This window comes from Emys orbicularis, chromosome 3 (genome assembly GCF_028017835.1).
Source record: "Emys orbicularis isolate rEmyOrb1 chromosome 3, rEmyOrb1.hap1, whole genome shotgun sequence".
Taxonomy (NCBI): Eukaryota; Metazoa; Chordata; order Testudines; family Emydidae; genus Emys; species Emys orbicularis.
The window spans coordinates 140,830,543-140,849,648 of NC_088685.1; the positions used below are offsets into that span (position 1 = coordinate 140,830,543).

A 19,106-nucleotide genomic window follows, 5' to 3' on the forward strand; every position below is an offset into this window, starting at 1 on the left:
TCAGCCTCAGGTTTGGTGATGGACAAATTTGCAGAGACATTGGAATCGGGGAACCAATTCTGCTCCACCAACCTTTGTCTACCTGGGTTTTTTCATAATATCAGGCTCACACTTCAGGGGTGTGGGAGAGTCCCAAACCCCTCCTATAAGGGAAGATAACATTACTGTAAATATTTCTTGATGCCTACTCCTGATGCATAAGAATTTTCTAGCATGTTATGCCCCAAGTACCTTCCCATCTGACCTTTCCAGGCCACCAAACTGGTGGAGTGTCCCTCAGTGACTAAGGCTGTCCTGCCTGAGCCTGCTGATAATGCGCCTAAGACAATGGCAGCTTTTGGGGACCTCCTATGATTCTATGGTCTCAGCAGCATCCCTGAAGACCAGAAATTGCTTATCTTCCTGAGCTTTCTAGAGAGTCCTTGACTCTGGTGTCTGAATGTCACAAACTCTGGACAGTTACCCAATGTGAGGGAAAGTCAGCCCTTCAAGCTCCTGAACAATTTCTTCTGCAACTCAACGCTGGAGCTTCAGGAGGAGAAATTAAAGGGGGGTTGTGGGCTCCCCACATGTAGGCTGCCTCAACATGCCCAGTTTAGAAGAAGAAGGCTCCAGGCATTAATGGCTAGGAAAATCATTCCTAACAGAAAATAAATTAATCTGTGGATAGTAAGACCATATATTAAAAGCAATACAAGACACATGCCTGTATTATTCTTAATACTTACAAAGGACCCTCTGCAAACTGGGCTACAGACAAAGTCTCTTTTGCCGGTCTTTGGTTCTATTTTAGGTAGGCCAACATCTTCAGAAGGGGGCTGCCTAAAATAGAACCAAAGACTGGCAAAAGAGACTATTTGTATGTAGCCCAACTTGTGGAGGGTCATCTCTTTTGTCAAGTGTGCCAAAATGTTAGTGTCCATGGCAGGTCAAACTCTGCTATATTTCCAGTCCTAGGGCAGATGAGGTTTAGTTGGGGTGGATATGTTCTAACGTTCTTATGATAAAAGCTTAGCCAAAATTTCTGGACTTCCCTAACCTAAAAACTCAACCTACATGCCTACCTACATAGGACAAATTTACATAAAAGAAGCAAAGAAGGGAGATGACTTATGTAAATCACTGATTGAAATGGTCACCTCATATCAAGCAGGAAAGAAAACCAACAGGCCACATCAACTGACCTTTTAAGAAGTCCTTCATCCTCAACCCATCTGCTCCATTAAGAGGCAGGACTACCACACATTTACAAAGTGTTGGCAGAGGTAAGCATGGTATTGTTGCTTCATAAGCTAGAAGACTTAAGCTTTTCTAGCCCTATTGTGGCAGCCTCCTCTTTGGTCACTAGTAGAGCATCTAAGCTGGCAACAGTGACCATTCCTGTTCACTGACGTTGCAAAAAATATTCCTTGTGCTATCTTGCAAAGAAGTACCATATCAGTGGAAGGTAATAATGCTTGGCTGGTGTGTTGTCTCCAGGATGCTTAAAGTGGTGAGGAGACAACTGATTCGTCTAAGGTGTCTGGGGGTTAAAACAAACTCATTTGAGGTTCTTGATTGTAGCAGAGTTAGGAAAAATCCTAAAAGGACATTTCATTCCTACTGCACTCTACTAGGGGTATGTCTGCACTACAAGCGCTACAGCAGCACAGTTGTACCGTAGTATAGATGCTTAGTACAATGATGGAAGGGGTTTTTCCATTGCTGTAGGTAGTTAGGTGAATGGAAGAATTCTTCCATTGACCTAGTTGTGTCTACATCAAGGATCAGGTCAACCTAACTATGTCACACAGGGTGTGACATTTTTCACAGCCATGTGCAATGTAGCTAGGATGACCTACGTTTTAGGTATAGACCAGGCTTAAGGGCCTTGGGATTTCTTGTAAAGATAGAAAAGTTTATTTAACCCCCCATTCCCCCCATTTTGTGGGATTCCATCTTTCTGTGTTTCTTTATAGATGCCACAACTGTGCCAAAAATCTTTCCCTGACCTAAAAGAATACATTAGTGTCAGGAAGCGGAGTCTTATTCTTCCATAAAATCTGTTTAGCAGTTAGAAATCCTAAAAATGGGGTGAAGAACAGCTGGTTAACTCTAAACTCGGGCAAGACAGAGGTGAGGCTGGTCAGCAGAGGAAAGTATTTTGAAGAGTTTGCAGCTACTGAGTGCTCTGCCTTTGGTTGAAGGCATGCAATCACAATTAGTCAGAAGTTTAGGAGTGCTATTGGATTCCTCACTGATGCTAAGCTGAATCACATGGGAACATCTGCAAGTAATGCTTTTAGCCAATCAGAGATGGCTGAAAAGACTTTGTCTCATCTTGGTAGATGATGATGTGACCTCAGTTATTCATGCCTTACCACTTAGCTGGAATATAGCATTGTGATATGCCTCGGCATGAAGCGTCTTGTGCTTAGAAAACTCCAACTCTGCAACTCGTCTCCTCAGCAACATGGGTTACCATGAGCCCACTCCTGTTCTCCACTCTTTACACTGGCTTCCCTTAGAATATTGAGTCACAGTCAAGTTCTCAGTTCTTATCTTCAAAGTGTTCAATGGCCTGGGCCTAAGATAGCCAAAAGATTGCCTAACCTTCTGGGATGAAGACTGGTCAACAAAATCACTCCTCTGGTGGTAAAGAACAAAGGTAAATCTCATCTGTGCCAGAGACAGCTTTTTTTGGTGGGGGCAAGCCTGAGACTGTGGAATGACTTCCCTCAGGAGCTAAGGATGGTCACAAACCTCACCACCTTCGGCTCCAAAGGTCAGGTGGATTTCTTTGACCTTGCTTTCTCTCACAAATACATCTATGTTGCTATATTTAGAAACTAAATCCTACCACAACTAAATATTCTAATGTTCTCCCCCTTGGGAGAGGATGAGAGAACAAAACATGACATGCTAACCTTGTTGCTTAATGTACCACTGGAAGGTGCTCAGATACTAATGTGATGAACATGAGATAAGAACCTACATAGAATAGAGCATTCAGGCAGTGTGGGGCTTATTTTGCTATCACTGTTTAGGGTATAGCACTTGTCAGATGTCACTGAGAATAAATAAATTAAAACTTCTCTCAGTTTGGAAGGCTACATTTTGGTGCTTGTACATACAGCTTCTATCAGACAGCACCATTATATCTTGTCTTACTAAACTAGGGGGAAACACGCCAAAAAAGAGAGTATATTCTGATTGTTCAACATGTTTCAGAGACAGAAGAATGTAGTAGCAATTCCCTGTACAGCAAACCTCCTTGAAACTCAGGTTTTCATTTGTTACATTTGGGAACTGCAGAGGTCACTCTATTGAGAGCTCCTTGAATTGCATGACTCTGAATTTCTTCACAAGGTTCACACACACTGGGCAGGGATACTTTCTGTATCCTATATAGGTCCTTTCAGTTCCTATAGTATATGGTACCTGTTTTTATTCCCACCCTCTTTCAGTACAGGTAAATAATATAGAGAGTCCAGAAAAAGCACTTTTAGTTCTATCTATCTACATAGACCTCTAGTTCTTGCTAGATTTCCCTGTAGTCCTGGGAAAATTAAACTCAATGACATAAATAATGGGGAACTGGAGGGAGAGCCCTACAGTTACAAGTCTTTGATGAAATGTCTGCTGTCGGGAAACCTTTAAAAATACAGGATTCAAAGCCAAAAAGCACAAAAGAAAAACTATATTACAATTTTATAAGGAATTCATTCGGTCAGCAACATTAGAACCAAAATTATTTTTGAGGAATTCAGTTTTAAATAATTGATTGATCTAACAAGTGAAGTAGCAGAGTAAATCTTCCACTGTTATTAAAACACTTACCTGTGTGCTAGTCTCTGTTTTTCCCAGGAATAACCAAAGCCTGGAGAGTATATTATATTCCTCAGGGTATCTCCCTTCCCAAACCTGTGGAATGCTAATATATGAGGAGAAGAAAGATGATATCTAGAAATTTGAGCAAGACTGGGAATCAGGTTTTCAGACAGTAACTTTTCCTGAAGCCATGGGCAAAGTAGTCAGTTTCTAACTCAGTGTCTACAACTGTAAAATAAGTGTGTGTGTGTATATATGTCACAAGGCGAGTAGGAGGATTAATTAGATAATATTTTGTAAAGTGTTCTGAACATGAAAGCAATCCAGTAAATGCCCAGTAGTAGTGTATCTCATTTGATAGCATTGAACAACTCCAGCTGCAGCACTGGAGACTTCGCTCCTAAAATACCATGTCTCCTTTCTTTATGCTGGGCTGCAGGGCTCTCAGAATAGATGTTAAAACTTGTTAACCTTGGACCATTAGGGATCTGAGAAGTTATCAATTTTTCCTAACTGAAAGACCTAAAACGCATTGTAACCGTGCGCTGTGCTATACTGTCACAATTAAGCAAGACCTGCAAGCCCATCTTCTGTTTTGCCTGGGAAAATGTATTATTCTGTGGACAGAATGGTTAAAAAGAGTGCCTTCTTCCTGAAAACCTAGTAGAATCAATACAATAAAGTTTTGGATAAAACCCGAAATGAAAAATGTAGGCTTAGTGTCTAATTATGGATCCCACTCAAAGAGGCAACTTCATCTGGAACACTAACTAACAAATTGCTGAAGATTCTCAGATGTGGACAAATGCAGCTTGGCGGCTTTTAGTCTCTGACACTAGAAACTGTTAATTTCCAAAAGTAGAAAGTAATGTGGCTTTATTCTTGAAATATTACAGATTATCTTTGTTTTAAGAATGGTAGTTTATTTTCAGAGGCTAAAGGTGCATTATTTTCTCTCCCTCCAATTCTATATCTCAGGGAATGTATATTAATGTGCAAACATACTTATTTTCTTCTTCCCTGTTCTTGAATCATACATGCTCAATTTTTCCTGGATAAAGTGAGGCTTAAGCTTCCACCTTTCTTTCTTCCTTTACAGAAAGAAGACTACCCCAAAGTACCCATGTCCTGGGTAAGAAGTCTAAGCAAGACAGAGGTCCCTCAAACATCTTTTAAGCCACACAGTTTTCTGCTGTGGAGTTGTCCTTTGGACTTTAATGTGGACCTTTCTCATGATCAGTCTTTTACCTGGGCAAACCTTTCAGGTTCCTGGGAAGTGACTTTCGTCTGTGTTTACATGTGCAGCAGAAAAATTTCTTCCTTTTCTGTTTCCATGAACGTTACCTATTTTTAAGTTTCATCAACCAGTGCTTCTAATCTTTCTTCCCACTGAGGGATATTAAAAGCTTGCTGTGACTTACGCAAATCTTGGTTTAACTTCAAAGTGTCTCATTCAGAACTGTTTGCCAAGGGAAGGCAAACCCAAGGCATGAGGGAAGAACTCGAGTCTTTTTGCTGGGGGAAGGAGGGTTAAAAGAGCTTTGGGCTGTCATCTTAATGGGCAAGGTAAAAAAGTCTTTATTTACTTCAAACATACAGAAATGGCCTGTTCTAAAAGCAAAGGTAGTTTGATTTAACCTTTCTATGAATTATTGGCTATAGAAATTCATGTAGTTATACTTTAGTTGTACTGAGCAGATCCTGAATTTTTTTTAGTGTAAAGCAAAAGAACTGAAAGGAAGAGATCAATGATCATAACCAGACAAAATATATTGGCATTTCAAATTGAGGGCACCCTTTAGGTGCCCCATATTTAAATGATCCCTAAGCATTTGGAATTTTTTGTTGGTATGAATGTTACAAAATTGAAAGATATATGAATGATTCAATGTTTTCTCTCTGGCTGAACTCACAGGAAGAATTCCAGTTTCCCCTACTGAGATTTTTAGATTCTATAAACTAAATTAATCTTTTAAGGACATTCTAGGAGATGTTTCAAAAACTAAATCAGTTTGTATGTGGAAGGTCATTGTCTTGTTTTTCTTGAAACAATCCTTTCATCTCCTGAAAAATGAGAGATGCCTGAAAAAATTAACTGAGGCAAGATGTCCTAGCTTGAGACAAATCTTGGAAAACATTTGGGTGTAAAGTAAATGATTTCAAATGCTATATAATCAGAGCATATAAATAGTGTTTTCCCCAATAAATGTAATTGGTATAAGTCTCTTTGGACTCAAATGTTTTCCAAGATTTGTCTCAAGCTAGGACATCTTGCCTCAGTTAGTTTTTTTTCAGGTATCTCTGAGACCCTGATAGACTGGAACAGTAAGAACTTGACACGAAATCCACTCCCTCCTTCCTTATTGTGTAACCTCCTATCTCAAAACACTGCTAAAACAAACTACAAAATGATGGAATGCATTGCTGCTTCACCTTCATGTGAAGATCACCTCCATTGAGCTACCCATTTTTGTTTGCCCTTGGAGTAATTGCTTAACACATCACTTAATTGCCCAATGACCTTTTTTTTTTTTCTTGGTTTTTTTTTTTTTAATGTGATCATGAAGCTTTAAAATTCCTCTTTTCTTGCAATAGATTTTCAGCCCCACAGGATGAATTCCATTGTGTAACATTGAGTTCCAGTGCGTTCCTGCAGGTCAAGTGGAATTTTAAGTTTCAAGGACTATATTTTGTTCATGGATATGGTAACATGTTAAACAGCACACTTAGAAGTAGCCCTGGGTCCTGAATTAATATTAACGGTGATGATTCTTCCCCAAGAGATTAATCATTGCCATATTAAATATTCTTAGAGCATTAGCTTCAAATAAAATGGATCAAATTAAACTCTGGTGTAATTCCATTGATTTAAATAGGTTTGTGGCAGGGATGAAATTTCTCCTTTAGATACAAATTGGAAGGCTATATCTTTAATAAAAATGTATTAGTTAAACATAAAATAAGTTAAAAGTGGCAGCCAGTGAATATTACAATGGCAGAAAATTGATGGTCATATTTCTCAAGTGAATTCTTAAGAGTTGAAGTTTGAATTTTTATAGGTATTTTGTATGTATAAATAGTCCTAGTATGTATATATTTTGTTTATTTTTGAGAAATTGATCTCTTACAGTAATGTACGTACACCAGAATAATGGGGATGGATGAAGTTTTGTAATATTCTTTTCATCATACTTTCACATTCTAATCCAAACTGTTTGTCCTTTATACTGTATTATAATAAAGTTTTTCAACAAAAATGTTGCTAATAAAATGGATTGAATTTTAATAGGATGCATAATAAAAAAAGGTACCAGCAGAATATCCTGTAACTGAGGCTGAAGCAATAAGCAAAGCTATCTTTTAGCCTTTCTCTCCAGGTTACTGTTTAAAGCACTATGTAGTTATTGGCTGAGCAGTCTGCTCTCCCTCAGATTCAACCCACCTCTAGACAAATATATGGCGACCCAGTCCCTGCTTTAACTTGTTACCTACACATTAATAAAATCTGATAGGGAGAACCGTTTGCCAGTATTCATAATTTTAGATCCAAATGACTCTTCAGACTTTCTATGAGAACGAGCATTGTAACTTGATGTAAATTGCTTCGAGTAGACAGCAATCTGAGTTAGTCACTTGTTACTATTTCATTTTAGTGAATGCTTTAGGAGAGCTGGGAAATCCCAACATAAATACATGCCTGAAATGTTGTGTTCAGAAAACAACTCCATGGAAATGATTTTAGTAAGCTATGAATATATATTACTGATAGTGAGAACTTTGCTTACAACAAAGAAAACTGTTTTTTAAATATTTTCTTGTGCCATAGTATGAGATGACAAACATAATCTTCCTGACTGAAAGACAAATAAAGGCTATTACTCTGTTAGGTATTGGGCATTCATTTACAGATGCTTCTATGGTACTCTTCACCATTGTCTGAGACCAGTAACTCTCAAATATTCATGGATGAAGCCTGAATTTCACCTGTGAGGTTTAGCATTTTACAGAAGGGAGAGAGAAGGTACAAAGAGGTTGTAACTTGCCCAAGGTCACCAAAGAAATCTGTAGCAGAGGATGGGAAAATAACCCCGACATCTCCTGAATGTGTATAAAACAGACTGTAAACACAATCTACCTTACTAACTCCCTGTTGCTGATCTGTTGTCCCAGTCAAGAGAGGATACCATTTAAAAAAAAAATCCTAAACATTTAATGAAGTACAGCAGTGAAAAAAAAATGTTCAACTTTAGTATTCCTGTTCCCTTAAATCTCTATCTGGGAACATCTGTATTAAAATACTTCAGAATTTCTGATGTATCTATTGCCTGGTTAGTTCCTTGGATTACGGTCCTGATAAAGCACCAGTCATTACCATTCACTATCACTGGGCTATATTATTTCCTTGTGATGCATTTTGATAAAGCACATCTCCATTTAAACAGAACACATTCCATTACTGGTATTTATTTAGGAACATAGGAACTGGTATATTGAATAATCCATATATTCCAGTAATCCGTTTCCAACAGCAGCCAGCACCAGATGCTTCAGAGGAAGCTGCAAGAAGCTTCAAAGTTGGCAATTAGGGAATAACCTTCTCATAAAGGAAACTTCTCCCTAATCCCTTTTGTTAATGGTTGTTTTATGCCCTTAAACATGGTAGTTTTGATGCTTTCTGAACTTGGGGAGAAGTAGTTCTTAATTTGGTCTTATTTCTTGTCATTTTTCTTCCCAATTATGGTGGTTCTAGCTCAAATGCTATGCTGTGTAGCTTACTGTACTCAACATGCAGGACTTTCTGCCATCATAACTTGGCCATGAAAACCAGTATGATTGCATTCTTTTCAAAATTGGTTGCCTATTCTTTTCTTTTATCCATTCTCGGGTGAATAAGGCCTGGCTAGTTTAGCATGTATTCAAATGTAACATTCGGTAGTTCACCCGGTCTATCATGCACAGTAACCGTGAACTAAAGAAATACTTTAAATGTTTTCAATCATTAGTGAAAATTTGTGCAAATTTAAATATTTTACATATATTACATCTAACTACAAAAAGAGAGTTGCAGTACTTTTAATCCACTGCTCTGTGGTTCTTTGTCCATTTTTGGAAAGCAGTACTATAGACAGGAAAATAACATCCCAATATAAAGAACATACATGCTGATGAAGTCATAATAATCACTAATTATAGTGTGAGTGCCTAAACTAATTTCCATAGTAGGTTGTATCTGGGGATATGGTGTCTCCGTTCTTACTGAGTGTAGAAGTAAATTGCTTTCTCTAGCTCTGGATGGTGCTAATCCCTATTTAGCTTCACTGCCCATGTGTGCTGATAACCGTTATCTCGTCTTTCTGTGTGTTGACTTATCTTTTCTTTTTGAAGGATGATTTTGAGTTGAAATCTGAGGAACGTGCTAATGTAATTCAGCAGCTGGAGCAAACCATTGAGGATCTGAGGACCAAAATTGCAGAACTGGAGAAACAGTTCCCAGCAACAGAGGCACAGATTCCTTTAAGAGACCAAGAGAGTCAGAGTGGACACTCAGTTTGTGGGGAACGTGGTAATGTGGATCTTCAAACAAATGAAGAGAGTGTCCTACCAAAAACTGTTTTACAAGTAAAATCAGTACAGACTTCACCAGTAGAAGATTGTTTTACACACTCAAAGCCTTCAGCCAACACACTGCCACAGTCTCCTCCCCACCTGGAAGGAGATAAAATTGAACGGCCATCTCAACAATTGCCAACTCTTGAACTAGATCCCACATATTGTTCTGAAGTATCTTTAATTCTGTCACCAAAATTAATCTCAATGCAGCTGGATGAAAGCCAGTCCACAGAAAGTACATCACAGCCACCTCGTCCAGGACCTGACACGGATCTGTCCTCTTTGTTTGAAGAAGCGACTGTATCGCCAGCTCCCCATCAGTCTCGAAGTACTGAGAGTGTGACTTGCAGTGAATGTTTCCCTTCCGTATCCTCTGAACCCACTTGTAGCATCCCACCCCCACTGCCTGGCACAGAACTATCTATTCCCCTGCCTGGAGCAGGAGGCTCTTCTTTCACATCACGCTTGCCTGGTGCAGGTGTCCCATCCCCACCACCTTTGCCTGGTTCAGGACCTTTCTTGCCTTTGGCTGGCACAGCAATGCCACCCCTGGGCCCCTCGTTGCCTGGCATAATTATGCCACCTCCTCTACCCCCACCTTTGCCTGATGGAGTGATGCCACTGCCTCCCGCTCCCCCATTTCTTCCATGTGCAGGAATCCTACCTCCAGCCCCTCCTCTGCCTGGGGACGGAATACCTCCAGCCCCTCCTCTGCCTGGGGCCGGAATACCTCCAGCCCCTCCTTTGCCTGGGGCCGGAATACCTCCGGCCCCTCCTTTGCCTGGTATGGGAATCCCTCCCCCTCCCCCACCCCCTCCTTTGCCTGGTGCTAGTATCCCATGCCCACCTCCTTTGCTTGGTATGGGAATGCCACCCCCGCCCCCACCTTTGCCTGGTGTAGGTATACTGCCCCATCCCCCACCTCTTCCTGGTATGGGGATGCCACCCCCTCCCCCACCTTTGTCTGGTGTAGATGTAGGAATGCCGCCCCCTCCCCCGCCTTTGCCTGGTGTATGTCTACCACCTCCACCCCCACCTCTTCCTGGTGTAGGAATGCCACCCCCTCCCCCGCCTTTGCCTGGTGTATGTGTACTACCCTCACCTCTTCCTGGTATAGGTGTACCGCCCCCTCCCCCACCTCTTCCTGGTATGGGGATGCCACCCCCTCCCCCACCTTTGCCTGGTGCAGGTGTACCACCTCCTCCCCTGCCTTTAACTGGCATGGGAATGCCACCTCCTGCCCCGCCGCCACCTCCACCTGGGGCAGCTCTTCCACCACCAGCCCAGGGAGGCTTCCTGCCAACTTTTGGCCTTCCACAAGTTTGTGGGGTTCTTCCTCCTCCATTACCAGTCGGTTTATTTGTAATGGGGATGAATCAGGATAAAGGGAGCAGGAAACATGCAATAGAACCTTCTCGACCCATGAAGCCTCTTTATTGGACAAGAATTCAGCTTCATAGTAAAAGGTAAAATATGTATAACGTGAAGATGGAGAATTTGTTTTTGTTCCATGCCTTTTTCAGTAACATGGGGTGAAATTAACTAAGTGCTTTAGTGTCTTGTAAATGGTTCTTTACAACATACACATTTTCAGTATAATTGCAATTTTAATTGTAACTGGCATTTAAATAAAATGCCAATTGCGTTTAGCATTTTGTATGTTAAAATTAACCTTGAACTGCTTATTACCCATGAAAGCTACTTTACAAAGGTAATAGTTCAATACTGTCCTTATGAACTACAGAGAGCATATTAGTAAGAAGTGCTATTTTTTCCCATTTTTATCTAGAACAGGTAAGTGCCGGGGGGGGGGGGGGGGGGGGATGTATATTTTGCTGTTTGAGAAATTTTTTAAATAACCATTTTTTGGATAACTTTGGGCCTGATCCTGTGGACCCTCAGGGTTCTGTGGACCCTCAGCTCTCAATATGGTGATACATGTCAGGCATTTTGTGACTCAAATGTAAGTCGCTTGTCCCTTTTCCCCTTTCCACCAGCACCAAGGTCCTGTCTCAAGCAACTTGCAAACTCAGGTAGTTTATGGTCCTCCAAATGAATCCATGATCTGCGCACACTCACTCCCCATGTCTCCTACCTTATGATGTAAAAGGTCCACTTACCTGTAACCCTCGTTGCTTGATGCTGCTCTGGCTTACATCAGATTTGTCGTTAATGTATTTTTCTATTTTGTGGAATGCTCATTGTTTATGGAAATACTGATTTCATACTCGTAGGGAAATGTAATATTCTCTCTCCCTGCCTACCACTTCCTCCACCTTCATACTTTTTGCCACTTAATAGTGGGTTTATCTTTTCTCAGCCCAAGCTTATTTCCAGGTCTGGTAGTTTTTTTAATATACTGAGCTAGTGATAAACCAAACTGTGTGGCATGTGTGAATATAAAGCAGTTTGAAGCATATTGGGGTGTAGAAAAAGGGAAAACTCAATATATAATTAATAAGGACTTTAGATCCAAAATACAGTCTATTAAACTCCTGCTACTCTTGACAGTAGCAGTCACTTAAAAATACTATTAATATTATTTTTCTTCATTCCACCATTTGTGACTATATTTAGTTTGACATTGCTCTACATAGGTCTTTTGCTTAACTTTAGAGATTCTAATGCTTCGCTTGTGTGGGAAAAAATTGAAGAGCCTTCCATAGATTATCATGAGTTTGAAGAACTGTTTTCCAAAACAGCTGTTAAAGAGAGGAAGAAACCAATTTCAGACACCATCACAAAGACAAAGGCTAAACAAGTGAGTACTCTTCATTTCCCATGCTTTTGGGTTGGTATCTATCTACGCATACCTGGGCTGCAATAGGAAGCTGTGATGTATGTGTTTTTTTTTTTTTTTTTCAAAATGTTATTCTACATGCTGTTTAAACAAACACATATATATAAATAAAAGGAGAGTTTGGGTAATAATTTTAGAAGCTAGCTACATTTACTAACTTCCTCTATAGTCAAATGAAGCTCTGTCCCTGTATGTATTGCTTTTAAAATCTTTGCATGGTCTCTGGAAGTGGCTAGAACAAACTTAAAATAATAGCCAGAAACAAATATGATTAAACTGTACATTATAGCTGTAGTTGTTCCAGAGTACAGTTGACAGCTTTGTTTACTTACACACTTGTGAATTACACATACAAATATAAAAGTTAATGGAACTAACATTTCTGACTTCAAAAAACTCAATGATTTCAAGGTTTAAACTAAGTTATGTTCCTAAAAGCGTAGTTCTTCATTTCTATTAAAATAGTGAGTTTCTTAAGAAAAAAATTCTATTCTAGCAACACAGGTGAAATTTTAAGTATATGTATCTATCTATATATAGCATCTAACATTAATATGTGTGTATGTGTGCACAATATATAGTTCACAATTTGTTCTTAAGTATTTAAAGTGAATATAATGGGTGAAGCTGGTAAGAATTTAGTGACTTATCTGAAAATAAATGCTTGAAAGTTTTTGTCCATCTAGCTTCTTCTACCATAAAAATAAGCATGGTAACTGAGCTTATAGTGTGTGTGTGTGTGTGTGTGTCTGTTTATATAGTACATGCACATGAATGCATAATAAAAATGAAAAAGCAAAATGGAAAAAAATATATTGATCAAAAAAACTTCTTGAAGTGGAAAGGATTGCAGTAAATTGGGAAAAACCAGGATCATTATAAATGTAAAGATTTCTAAGCAGGTTAAACCTTGATACATAAGCTATTGCAGCTTTACATCTACATGAGCATAAAGAGAGTTCTGAATAGTTAGTTGCTCAAAATAAATTACCTTCCAATTAGTCTCTCTTTTGTTGTTACTTGTATGATAATCAGACTGACACAGGAATGACACACAGAAACATGCTCTTATTCAGAATTAGAATGAGCAGTCGAAACACTCATTCAAACTTGTCATTGTCTTGTAAGTATGGTGGTGGTTTCTCTATGGTTGTTATGGTTCTCCTGTGTCCATATACATGGCAATACAGTACAGGATTTTTCCAAACCCAGACTGCCTTTTATAACAGTCCTCTTCAATATCTCCGTGCCATAGATTTGGCAATGTTTAATGATAATCTTTACACAGACATTATTTGACTAGGTATTGTTCCTTTAGTGCTACATCACATTTAAAAAGTTGGTCTGTCATTTGGCCAGCCATTCAAGCATGCAATATCTTCTAATTGTGTGTCAGCATCCAGGGATGGGGAGCAGCAGAACTGACCGTATAATTGGGATTGTTACATTGAGTAGCCTGTGCAAAGTAGCCTTCTCAAATGACACTGTGCAGCCAGCCTATTTCAGTCTGTGATTTGCACACAGTTCTAATGAAGGTAGCCTGAACAATTTATAGTATTAGGGCCTATGTTGGTCTTATCCTGTCCTCAACATAGTTTTACTTTGTACCCCTTGCCAATTATTATGAGTTTTTCCTCAAATAGTCTGTTAGTACTTCATTAGTGCAACTGACTTAAACACTGGTAAGGCACATGGCCAATTATTTCAGATTTTTTCCCCTGAATGACATGGAGGCTATGCACAAACAAAATATCACAGAAGAACAGAAAAATGAAAAAGTGCAGTGGCTGAAATTTTGTTGAAATAAGACCATTTTTGCTGTACTTTTTTAGAAATTTTTATCTGCCTCATTTATATGTGATACCTAGTTTTATAGATGGTTTATAAAGGTTTGTCTTTCAAGGTGCTTTATAAACCATTCCACTTTCATTGCATGTATATACTGACTGGATGACATGTAGGCATTTTTGGCATCTCATGATTCATTGTAGGAACCAAACTAGTAATGTTCATAGTAGTGGCAAATATTTATGAAAAATTCCCTAACAATGCCATATATATACAATGGAAGCTCTGTTTTTCTTTAAATCCTTTAAAGTAACTTCAGAATTCTTATGTTCTGGCATCTTCTTGAAAGTTTGATTGCAGTTTCCTACACAGTATGTTTCTGTGTAATAAAGTGGCTGTGCTGTCCATCTGCACAATTTACATTATAAGAAATATAATTTATATAAGTTTATAAGCTTTTAATGTTCTGTGACTGTATCAGTGTTTTTTTTCCCTTTGCATTTGGCTTTTTTGACTTTTACAGCAGTTCTTTAACAAAAAAGGGAAGAAAAATGTGTCACTTTGTTCACTGTATGGGGTTTGCCTTTCTTTCCTGTGATGGAATGATTGTATTTGTTGCTCAAAGTGAACATGAGTTCACACGAGCTAAGCCTTACAATGATTTTTATCTCCAGCTAGTGAATGAAATAGCAACACTTCTCTAAGAATACGGGCTTGTCTACACAGAACTTTAGTGCATAGTAGCAAGCCAGGTAGTGGATCTACAGCATATCAGCTTGCCACACAGTAATATCTCATGTGGGTGCTGCTGCAGTGCGCTATAAGTTCTGTAGTTCATGCTAGGGAACTTTTATGTGCACTGTAGCAGTGTCCACATGGGACATTGCTGTGTGGCAAGCCAATGCACTGTAGATTCAGACTTTGGCTTGCCATGCACTATTGTCCTATGTGGTCATGTCCACATGTGCGACATAAACAGAATAAATAAATGAAGTGGTGTGAAAAGGGAAATTAAATAATTCAATAGAAAGGTTGTGGGGTTTTTTTGTTTTGTTTTTTAAATGAAAGAAACAAGTAATAGTTATGGGGTTAGTTTAGTCTGCTTATGTCCTCTTTGTTCCACGAAGCAGCACACATTGGTCAGCACAGCACAACTGGTTTCAAACTGCAAATGGAGAATTTTACTTGTTCAGGATAACTCTCTGCTAGCAGAAGGCTGACAGAAACAGGGTAGTCTGCTCCACCCATCCTCAGTCCTCAGCACAAGAGGCAGGGAAGGAGGCAGACTGGGGCCAGGGAAGAATATGGTGGAGCAAGAGTCGAGTATGCCAATCCTCCCTTTACCGGGGTCAGATATTGGAAGATCAGGGCACTGTGACTAGCACCTCTCTTCAGTGCATCTGAGTGCAGCTTGTTCACAGAGGAGAATCCATCCCAGGATTTATATTTTCCTACCATGAAACGTTGTTCTTTTATATCCTGCGTATTGTATGTTGCTGCTATTATCATTTATTTGAATTTCAAAAATGTAACTATAGACATCCATTCTATACCCTGGGTGCCTAATCTCCTAAGATACAACCCGCTAAATAATACAAAAAGTTTCCGTTAATATAAAACCAGCTCAATCTTCAGAGTAGCTGCAGAAAAGGAGGAGAGATGCTAATCTGTGCTGAGTTCCCTTCCCTCAATCCTTTACTTTGGACACTGATTCTTGTCTACATATGTCCAATTTCAGTTGCTGTTGTAAAGGAGAGAGAGCTATATATTGTGTGACTAATGCTCACAGACAATCTCATTACTTTGATTGCAAGATCTTTGAGGCAGGGACAATTTTTGCACTGTTTGTACAGCACCTAACACAATAGAGTCCTGGTCCAGGGCTAGGGCATGCAGGTGCTATGGTATAATTTTAGTGGGCTCTTAGCACTACATTTAATTTTATTTGTTTTGGTTCAGCTTGAAAAGTAACTATAATCTTTACACATGTTTCTCTGGCATTCCAGACTCACCCCCTCATGGAATTGCCTCTATGGATCCCTACACTTGGAGTCTGTCTCCTTCTCCCCACCCCATACCTCAGAGTTGTTGAGAGGAATTCATACTAGGAGAGGAGGCCCTGTACCACTTCTCATGTTCAGCCTGGCATGGAGACAGAGGGTATAAAGAGACACAAGGCTCCTCTTTCCTTGGTTGTTTTTAATTACTGTTGACAATTTGAGTAGTCTCTGAGTAGATGTTGGTTTTGTATTAAAATTTCTATCTTTAAAATAATAAGGAATTCTTTGTCCTGTGTTATGTAGGAATTCAGATGACATAATCATAAAGATTCCTTCTGGTTTTAGAATCTGTGAAACTTCTTAGCTGTGCTTTTAAATTTTACTGGAAAGGTCCTTCTGCCATAAATCCTTTTGTGTGTGTGTTTGTGTGTGTGCGTGGGTGGTTTGTGGACAATTGCTACACCCAGTGGTCTCTCTGGCAGTTGGTAGTACACAACCTGTTCAATACAGGGGTGGTTAGTTAGATCACAGACTGACCTTGAATCCTACTGCAATGCCAAATAAGAACAATTCTGTGTTTGATCAGGCAGAAGTCAAGGGCATCTATCAAAAGCCTTTCTTTTTCATCCAGGGTTAAGCCTTCTGATTTTGAATGCCTGTGTATAACTTTGTTTATCTTCTGCATAGGGACCTTAGCAAGATGATGCAAGGGAAGAGCATGTGTAATCATTATGGCTCCTGCTTGGGTTCACTAGTTCTGGCATTCAAATCTCCTAACTCTGGCGGAAAAATCTCTTCTTTATGCCAGACACATGGATCTTCTCCAAGAAGGAAGGAAGGATTGGTTCATACAGACAAAGTTTCTCTTTATTTAGCCAACAGGCACTCTGATACTATGGCAATCAGCATCATATGGTGGATTCTGGCATCCTAACAACAGAATCCTTGGGTTTGTGGCTTGAAGTTTTGTCAATTTCTGCTGAAGTCCATAGTGAAAGCTCACGTTTCCCAGTTTAGCAGGCAGGATCTGATTCCTCATTCTTGTTGAGTGCCCTCCATCTTAGAACGCCACTTGCCATGCTGGCAATTTTTTTTTTCACCTGCATTTGCTTATAAAGTGATTCTTTAAGGACTTCTTGTAACTGTACCCCTCTAATGCAGCTTGGTAGGCTTACAGATCCTTCAATCATGTGATGTCCATATGACATCTATATTTAAAAGTGGCCTTCTTGGTGATGGTGGCCTCTGTCAGGTGTGTGTGAGTCAACTTCAAGATTTTATGGCTTACCCCCCTTCCAATGTCTTTGTAAAGGCAAGGTAGTTTTTATTATCTTTTCTGAATATCTTGCTGAAAGTCTAATTTTTATCTAAATCTCCAGTTCTCCTCTCCAGACCCCATGACTCTGCTGGGCTTTACTCCACAAACTTATTGTAAGCATGTGGCTATTTCCTGGGTAGACTGGATAGCTTAGGTCTTTCTGGAAGTCCATCTAGTTTGTTGTATTTGGAGAAATGTTCTCCTTTGGATGTTCTGTACAGATGCTACTAAAATGGCCTGCTCTTTATACTCATAGTTGATAACTGAAGGTTTGATTTCAGATATCGGGGGGGGGGGGCATAAAGCCCAATGTACCAGGAATATGGTACTAGACTCACTGTTTGCTCCACATTCTCATTCACCCCTCCATCATAACTCCTGCTCTATCCACAGGCACTCCCTGCACATGCACACACGTTCCCCAGACCAGCTGCCCCACTTCAGCTAGCAGCAAGATGAGATGCCATTATTTGCTAATTAATCATCATATATTTGGAATTAATCTCCAGGAAAGAGGATCTGTGGAGGCAATTAAGTAAGAGTGAAAATTAAATACTTACAAGTAAATGGAGAACTAGAAATACATTGTCTTCATAGATTTTTACTTGCCTTCCCTGCATCTTTGAAGTCTGTGGCTTATGAGCCTTTATTTTCTCAGTTCCTATATGCCTTTCCAAAAAAATCTTTAATGAGCTTGATGTCAAGTTACATGTGCAATTACACATGATGCCGTCACCTGCCCTCCCACAACGCGCACACCGCCACCCATCTTCAGGGGCCAATGTCTCCTGATGATTCTGAGGTCTGCAAAGCACTGACCTGAAGTGAAGATGTGAAGACGCAAGATATTTGGGGCATGAGACTTCATGGTTGTCATAAACATACAGCTAAGGGTAGCATAAAATCCGTCTTTACCCTGTAAAGGGTTAATTCCTCTTTTACCTGTAAAGGGTTAAGAAGCTCAGATAACCTGGGTGGCACCTGACCAAAAGGACCAATAAGGGGAGAAGATACTTTCAAATCTGTGGGGGAAGGTTTTCGGTCTATGTCTCTCGGAGCCAGCCAGGAAACAGAACAGGGAAATTACATCTGCTTAAGCATATCTGAACTAAGCATCTAGTATTGCAGAAATAGTAAGTAATAGGAAATAAATGTGTTAGGTTAACTTTTGTTTTAGCTTGTGAATTTTCCCTGTGCTAAGAGGGAGGTTTATCCCTGTTTTTGTAACTTTAAAGTTTTGCCAAAAGGGGAAATGCTCTTTTTTTTTTTTTTTTTTTTTTTTTTTTTTTTTGTCTTTTGTTATTCTGTAAAGTACTTACCATACTGATTTTACAGAGGTGATTCTTTTACCTTTTATTTAATTAAAATTCTTCTTTTAAGAACCTGATTGATTTTTCATTGTTCTTAAGATCCAAGGGTTTGGGTTGGTGTTCACCTGTACCAATTGGTGAGGATATTATTCTCAAGCCTCCCCAGGAAAGGGGATGTAGGGGTTTGGGGGGATATTTGGGGAAGGTAGGGCTCCAAGTAGCCCTCCCTGAATGTTTGTTTAAATCACTTGGTGATGGCAGCAATACTAAGGCTAGAAAGGAATTTGTGCCTTGGGGAAGTTTTTAACCTAAGCTGGTAAAAATAAGCTTAGGGGGTCTTTCATGCGGGTCCCCACATCTGTACCCCAGAATTCAGAGGAAGGAACCCTGGCAATGGTCCTGAGCAATTCTGCAAGATGCTGCATGTCAACAGGAGTTCAGTGAGCTCAGCATCTTCAAGATTCAGCCAC

General features: G+C 39.6%; 1 protein-coding gene across 1 annotated transcript in view; it reads left to right on the plus strand.

Moving 5' to 3' along the window:
• The window catches only part of FMN2 (formin 2), a 230,875-nt gene that overhangs the window by 71,437 nt on the left and 140,332 nt on the right, over positions 1-19,106 (plus strand). Inside the window, exons 6-7 of the mRNA XM_065401668.1 lie at positions 9,196-10,886; positions 12,037-12,181. Of these exons, the coding sequence (XP_065257740.1) occupies positions 9,196-10,886; positions 12,037-12,181 (1,836 nt within the window). The remainder of the gene's footprint in view (positions 1-9,195; positions 10,887-12,036; positions 12,182-19,106) is intronic.